General features: G+C 41.0%; 1 protein-coding gene across 1 annotated transcript; it reads left to right on the forward strand.

Annotated features, from left to right (window-relative positions):
* The first annotated feature begins 5,769 nt into the window (after positions 1-5,769).
* Positions 5,770-6,816, forward strand: LOC104091817 (uncharacterized). The gene is made up of 3 exons (XM_009597239.1): positions 5,770-6,372; positions 6,433-6,629; positions 6,717-6,816. The coding sequence occupies exons 1-3, from the start codon at positions 5,770-5,772 to the stop codon at positions 6,814-6,816; spliced, it is 900 nt and encodes a 299-aa protein (XP_009595534.1).
* Positions 6,817-8,562: the final 1,746 nt, after the last annotated feature.

The raw sequence follows: 8,562 nt of genomic DNA on the forward strand, positions 1-8,562 counted from the left end.
AAGTGCTAAATGAACGAGATGGCTCACATAGCCTCTACCAAGACAGGCTGCAACTGAGGCACGAGCAACACTATATGTGCCAGAATTTTGAGGTCTCTTGGCCTCCCTGTCCTCTCTCTCCCGGCCCCACATACCCTCCAATTTTCGAGCGATCTCCACCACCTGCTAGTACGGGGTATCAGTATCCAACTCTAGAGCCATGCTGGATCTAATACCATGGTTGAGCCCCTCGATAAATCGACAGACTCACTCTCTGACTGTGGAGACTAAGGCCGGTGCATATCTGGACAACTCGTTGAACTTGACAGGACACAGTCATAGCACCCTGGCACAACTACTCAAACTCCATATGACATGCATTCCGAAGGCTCTAGGGAACAAACTCTCTCATGAACATCTATGAAAATTGAGCCCATGTGAGTGAAGCTACCTCGGTCGGGCTACCCAACTTGTACGCTCGCCACCACTGATAAGCCGCTCCCTTAAGCTGGAACATAGTGAAATCAACCCCACTGGACTCCACAATACCCATAGCACGGAGGATACGGTGGTACTCCTCAAGAAAACTATGTGCATACTCTGATGCTAAGCCGTTGAAAGTAGGGGTGGTACTTCTGGTTCCTCTCGAGCCTGAGTTGCTCCCCCTCAGATACTGCTGCTCTAACCTCATGCTAAACTGGGATAACTGGCTGCACTGGTATGTCCTCTAGGACCTGGTCAACCTGGACCCGCTGCTCTAGTGTACGAGCTGCCAGAGTCTGTGCTCCTTCCCCAACCTGAGATGTGGCCGGTGCAAGTGAGATTAACCCTACCTGAGCTAGAGTACCAAACATGCTCAAGAATTGGGCAAAAGTCTCCTAAAGTGCGGGGGTAGTAACAGACGCCTCGGGTGTCTGCCCTCTAACTAGAGCTACTAGTGGCTCCTACGTAGCAGCTCGAGCAGGTGCTCTAGCTGCACCATGTGCCCGTCCTCGGCCTCTGCCCCAGCCCTCATCTCCCGTGGCCTTAGCAGGGGGCGTAAGTGTTTGATCATCTAATCCAGCTGTGTGTGTCCGAAGCTGAGCTCGTCTTACTGGTGCCTGGACTGGTAGGAGGTACCTCAATCTGCACAAAATGATGTGCAGAAGCATAGCATGAGTACATCACAATGGTACCCAGTAAGTACCAAGACTAACCTCGATAGATTAGTGATGAGGTCATGTCAAGGCCCTAATGGAATAAATAAGAAACTGAACAGGTATACAACAGTGTAATAATGATAACAATGGAAATTAAACAATAACTAAGTATACCAAGATTAGCTACACTGAACTAAGGCAAATAATGCATCGCAGAAGTAAACAAGGAATGACATGCCAAGGAAACAAAGCAAGCAAACACAAGTGAAGTAACAGAAAAGTATCTATAAGAATTACTACCGAGGTACTGCCTCATAGTCTCATATCACAAAACAATTCACAATCTTTCCTTATATCACCGCGAGAGCGTTGTATTTAGTTTTAAAAATCATTTTTCCCGAAATAGCTTCTCACATTTTAGCCCACCTTATCATACCGCGTGGCTTTAAGTCGTTCTCCTACTAGCAACACACATGCTAGTCACCCTTATCTCACCTCATGCTTTTCAACCTCAAACCTTATACCACCACACACGTATCAATATCACAACGTATCACAAATCGCACCTCAAGTGCCCAATATTACAACTTGCCAAAGAAGTCAACAATAATGGTGTTTCCACAATAAATGGCCATGGTTCAACCACAATATGCACAAGAACATTATGAAAAAACCCTAGCCGCCGAAAAATTCTCTCTACATAAGCGACAAACAAGAATAGTAACTAAATAGACCAAAAATGGTAGCGTCTCCTTCGTCCGATGGTGAAAAGCCACCGGACCACACCCAACAAACGCGTAACAACACTGCGCACAAACCCCAGGTAGGAGCCCCTATCGTTTCTTCCCCATCTGCTGAAGAAATCAACAATGGCAGAAATGGATGCTCACCAAAAATCACCAGAAGATAGAAGAGATACACTACAATATCACTGGGTCAAAATGACTGATTGAAAGCCATGGAGATTACTCAACACATCATTTACAATCAATCCATAATGTTTCAGACCACATCATAACAGGAAACTTCGATTCAGAACAGGGGAACAATGACGACAAATAACGACTGGTCTCGAACGGAGCTACAGATGACCAAGTTAGTCAAAACCAATGCCAATCCGCTACAATTGACTTGGATATTGATCCCAACCCCTCAAATAACAACCACAATGAGCAATTCATTATAAAATGGTAGAACCCAGTATACGGAGAATCGCATATGCCATCTGTTCGACCAAATGCCAAGGTTAGTTTTGATGCCAATTTTAATGAACAGATGAATGGTTGTGCTTCACAAATTTATGTTGAGCTTAGTCTTCATGACAATTAAATAGAACAAACACAAAAAAAGGTTGACAAAAAATCTGCACCTACAGCAGCAACCACATTGCCAGGTTGCCCCTGCTAATACTAATGTGCAAGCTGTGATTGAATTGGATGGAAAAGATTCAATGCCAGTTGGCGGAAGTCATCGGAATGTTCAATTTCAATTGCATGTTGAGAACCTTGCTGCGCGACCAAATGTTTCCCTGATGCTGTGATGTTAAATGACTGTAATGTTCCTGCCCATTCAATTGGACAAGGATCACTTGAGCAGTCTCCTGATAACAAAGAAAAAGTTGTCAAACCAACTCCTACTGATTAGCTGCATCCAACCCCTTCTTCAACAACATTAATTCATTCAGGTAATGTCTCTGCAGCTCATCTGACCAACAAAAACCAACGGCAAATAGAGCTACTCAAGCAGACCCTCAACTATCTCAGATAACACCTCCATCAACCTTTCCTAAAATATCTACTAACTTTGACAAACTTCCATCTACTCATAACCAAATGTTAGCTACAAGCCAGCACCAGAACACAAGAAAACCTAGCTCAAAGCCAAAAGAAACTACCCTTCAAGACAAACCACAAAATCAAGCAATCTCTACAACACATGCATACACAAACACAAAGAACTCAACCAACTTAACTCAACTAAAAAACCCTAACACCTATAAACTGCCAGTAGCTTTTAACCAAAATACCCACCCTCACCACATTATAACAGATTCCCATCCCAAGCTTATAGCTACGATTGCCCAGCAAAATAAAACTAGTAACTACCCTGCTCCTCCCCCACCTACTATCACTCAATATCTAGCTACAAAGTTAAGAGCTAGGCAAGTTTCAGAGATAACACCAATAGAGTTCACACCTCCCAGAATCACTACCAAACAGGGCCAACCAGTTGTTATTTTCACCAGGACAGATTATATGGTCACAATGGCTAACAGATGCCAATACACAATTGTGGGCAAATTCTTTAACATAATGCCTAGAATGGAGCAAATAAGGAGAAGCTTCATAACACAAACAGAACTCAGAGGAGGAGTTAAAATAGCTCATTTCAATGCAAGAACAATCTACATTGAGTTAGACAATGAGTATGATCATACTACTATTTGGAAAAAATCATTCATGTTCATCCAAGGTCAAAGAATGGAATTACAAGCTTGGATACCCAATTTCAATCCAAAAGAGGATAATCCTATTATCCATGTTTGGATATTCATTCCAGAACATCCATGGAATTTCTACTATAGGGAAGTACTATCAGTACGTTTATCACCTATTGGTAAGGTACTCCATCTAGACTTAGCTTCAATGCAAAAAATAAGGGGAAGTTTTGCAAAAGTCAAGATGCATGTGGATTTGACTAAGGACATGCCTCATCATATTTGGCTGGGATTTGATGAAGATCAGGATGTGAATGGGGATGGCCAGTGGCTGGAAGTAGTATATGAAGATCTACCAGATTACTGCTTACACTGCAGACACTTGGGTCATGAAGAGTAAAACTGCACTATCAGAAAAAGGGAAGAACAAGAGAAGAAGAAAGAACCAACAATAGCAGCAATAGCTCACACTTCTAACAATCACCTTACAAACAAGCTAGAGGGAGCAACTGCAACACCACATGAGCAAATGGTACAGGGACATCAAAATGATTAGACTTCCAACCAAAAAATTGAGTAACAATGCAAAATTGAGGAGCAACAAGGAAGAATAAATCACAAAGTAACTGCGCAATAACCAAAAAAGGATAACCATTCCAACGATCAATGGAAATCTCAAAAAAAGAATAACTTCAAGGGAATCAACCGGAAAAACAAGCAACAGAAACAAAAATAGCCACAACAACAAGCTCTTGAGACACAGTTATCCAGACCCTCCCAGCCCTCAGGTGTAATGAACAAATCACAATGTGCTCCACCAAAGCCACCGGAGACTGTACCAGAGGCCATTCATAATACTGCTGATAGTGCTAATGTTTGTAATGGAGGACAGATTAGTGCAAAGGAACCACCTAATGAGACATGGAACTTTACTGGAATAGCAGCTCCTCGGACATTTCATGAGTATGCTCAGGTAGGTGGTAACACCAGCATGGTAAACCTACCATCCACTGCTGCAAATCAGGCAAGCACACAGAAAAATGGGGATGGTGGAATTGTCAATAATATGACTTCTGAATATGATAGTGAGGACAGGGACAAGCTCAAATAAAAACAGCAAAAGCATCAAATTTTGGAATATCCAGATAACCAATATCTAAAAACTGCTGAAAAATCAAATTCCAATCCTAAAGCTGTAGAGCTGACCAAAAACTCTATCTCTACTGATACTGGGCAAAATATTTCAGGGACAAAATAAAATACCATTGACTGGGTTCAAAGGAGCTTTTTAATGCATAAGGAAACACTTAATGTGACCCTCAACCACTCATGTCAGGAAATACCATCTCAGACATTTGTGGACTCACCTAATTCAAATGGAAAAACTACAGGCTCTATACAACTGGGGAAAGGTGAAGTAAGTTCAGAGGCACATACAAGACTAAGACTTAATTATCAAAGAGTTAATTCAATGCTAGCACAAGTTAATACAGAGGTATCCAGGAAGGCTTTCGATAGCAACAAAACGGGGGAACTAGTAGCCAACGTTGAAGGTGCAATGGTAATATTACCAGACAGGGAGTAGGTCAGTAATGCTGATGCAGAGACAGATCACCATTTACTTAGGTCATCCTCTCAAAATGTAGATGGGAAGGATCCAACAATTGTGTATGAGCAGGTAGGGTCAGCCATAATTCCTAGGGAGTCAACAACAATTGATACACTGCCTATGGCAATTGCATCAGCCACTTGATCTCCAACGCAGATTCAAATCAATATACCACTACAATCTCCTGCTCAGATTATGCATGACATTATTGCACACAAGGAACTACCTTTGGAAATTCATAAAGCCTTGGGCACTAATGAACAACTAGAAGATGAAGGTGCTGACGAATCTACAGCTGGGAATTTCAAGTCTGTGGCAAGGGAAGGAGATTTGTCACCAAGGACTGCAGCTAAACATGGTAATAAAGGAAGGAAGCAAACTCATCACAAAGAACAACAACCTCCTACAAGAATACTGCCCAAGAGGGATTCCTCCACCACTAGATGATGATTAAGACACTCATATGGAACATAAGGTCTGTTAAAACTCAGCAGGCCTTTCATAGAGTTATCAACATGCAAAGGGAACATGGTTTTTTCATTATAGTGCTCATGGAGCCTTTGCAAAAGTAGAGGCTTATTCAGAACTATAGGAGGAGACTAGGTATGGAAGCAGCAACATCTAATATCAATGGCAAGATATGGCTATTTCTTGATGCTATGGTCCAGTGGGATGTTGTGATTGACACTGACCAGCAACTTACTATCATGGTTTATCATCAAGATATTGAGAATCACATCATGATGACCTTTGTATATGCAAAGTGTTCATCCCTGGAAAGACTAGAATTGTGGGATAATCTATACTACCTTGATAGAGACATGGAATTACCCTGGGTGGTTGGAGGGGACTTTAATATGATTCTTAATGAAGAAGAGAAGATTGGTGGACTTCCAGTTTACCCTCCAGAATATGAAGATTTTGTCTTTTATGTAAACTCATGTGGGCTGTTTGACATGGGGTACAAAGGAAGTCCATTCATATGGTGGAATGGGAGACCAAACTCAGAATGCATTTTCAAAAGGTTGGACAGAAGTTTTGTTAATATGCCATTCCAGACTTTATTCCCTAGTACAGAAGTGGAGCACTACATCAGAACAGGTTTTGACCATGCACCACTACTGATGAGTAGTGGTAAGCAGTCCACTCAAATTGCCAAAACTTTCAAATTTCTGAATTTCTGGATAAAACATGCCTCTTTTATGGAGGTAGTTAGACATAATTGGTTGGCTGATTTCACAGGTGACCCTTTCTTAATGTTCAAATAGAAACTAAAAAGAGTTAAGATTGCTCTTTCAAAATGGAGCAAGCTCACTTATGGGGATATCTTTAAACAACTAGCTTTAAGAGAAGATGCGGTCAGAGTAAAGGAAATGATATTTGAAGAAGAACCAACAGTAGAGAATAGAATTGTACTTCAGAAAGCACAATTTGAGTTAAAGAGATATCTGAGCATAGAGGAGCAGTATTAGAAACAAAAAGTAGGAATTTCCTAGTTTGCAGAAGGAGACAAAAATACTAGATTTTTACACAACCATGTCTATGGTGAAAGGCAAAAGCTCCAACTGAAGAGAATCCAGAATCAAGATGGTGCTTGGATTAAGTCACAAGATCAGCTGGCTGATGCAGCAGTAGAATTTTACCAGAAATAATTTACACAAGAAGATTACTCTACATGCTCTGAGCTTCTAAACAATGTACCTCCAATGGTGTCTAGTGATCAGAACTTAGAGCTTTATAGAATTCCTACAATTGAGGAGGTAAAGGCAACAATATTTGCATTGAGTGGTGAGAGTGTTGGTGGTCCAGATAGTTTCACATGCATTTTCTTTCAAGAATGTTGCGATATAATAGGGGAAGATATACATGAGATGTTGAAACTGTTTTACGGAGGAAGTCATTTGCCTAAGTCTATAACGCACACAAACCTTGTCTTGCTGCCAAAAAACAAAAGCACAGGTACAAACATTTACTGATCTCAGACCTATAAGCTTAAGCAATTTTATAAATAAAGTGATATCTAGAGTTGTTCATGATAGGCTGCAAAAGATACTGCCTTCTTTGATCTCTTCCAACTAGTCAAGATTTGTCAAGGGAAGAAGTATATTTGAAAACATCTTATTAACTCAGGAGATTGTTACTGACATAAGGTTAAGGGAAAAACCTGCCAATGTAGTTATCAAACTTGACATGGCAAAGGCATATGGTAGAGTCTCTTGGAAGTATTTAATGCATATTTTGAGGAAAATGGGATTTGCAGAATACTTCATCAACATGGTGTGGAATCTACTATCCAACAACTGGTATTTTGTTCTGATTAATGGTCAAGCTTCAGGTTTTTTTCACTCAACAAGAGGTGTCAAGCAAGGGGATCCTCTCTCCCCAGCCCTGTTCATACTCTCTGCAGAGGTACTGTCTAGGTCTTTAAATAAGCTACTTGAAGACCAGAGATTCAAGGGCTTTGGCATGCCCAAGTGGACTGATCCATTGAATCATTTAGCCTACGCAGACGACACTATAATCTTTGCTTCAGCCGATCCATACTCTTTAGAGAAGATTATAGAAGTCTTGTACAAGTACGAGCACACTTCTGGCCAAATGATCAACAATACAAAGAGTTCCTTTTATATGCACTCTACTGTGTATGCAAGATTGTTCAACTCTGTAGGTTCTATTACTCGATTCTCAAGGGGTGAGTTTCCATTCACTTATCTTGGCAGTCCAATATTCTACAAAAGAAGAAGGAAGGATTATTACAATGGCTTGATTAAAAATGTGAAGGCAGAGTTGCACTCTTGGAAAGGGAAGCTACTGTCCTATGGGGGAAAAGCTACATTAATCACTAGTGTACTACAAATCATGCCTACACACATCCTTTCTGTCCTTGATCCACCTAACAATGTACTTGAACTCCGTCATACAACCTTTGCTAGGCTCTTCTGGAGTAACAAGGATGAAGGTAGAAGTGGACTTTGGACAAAATGGCAAAATCTTTGCCTACCAAAGGAAGAAGGGGGAGTAGGTTTTAGATCTTTGCATGATGTATCTAGAGCTTTATTTGCCAAATTGTGGTGGAAGTTTAGGACATTGAAGTCCTTATGGTCTAATTTTATGTGGAACAAATACTGTAAAAAAGAGCTGCCAATAGTGGTCAAATTTAGAGGGGGATCTCATGTATGGAGGAAAATGTTAGAGGCCAGGGAAGAGGTGGAGCATGAAATATTATGGGAAATGAAAAGGGGATCAACTAACGTTTGGCATGAGAATTGGGCAGGACTAGGAGCTTTATACCATGTTGTTCCAAGAGACTACCCAATCAATGAAGATACATAGAAAGTAGCTGACTTGAGAGTGGATGATGCCTGGGATGAGAAACTCCTAGATTAGTCTTTTCCTAT

The sequence above is a fragment of the Nicotiana tomentosiformis genome, chromosome 7, assembly GCF_000390325.3.
Source record: "Nicotiana tomentosiformis chromosome 7, ASM39032v3, whole genome shotgun sequence".
NCBI classification, from domain to species: domain Eukaryota; kingdom Viridiplantae; phylum Streptophyta; class Magnoliopsida; order Solanales; family Solanaceae; genus Nicotiana; species Nicotiana tomentosiformis.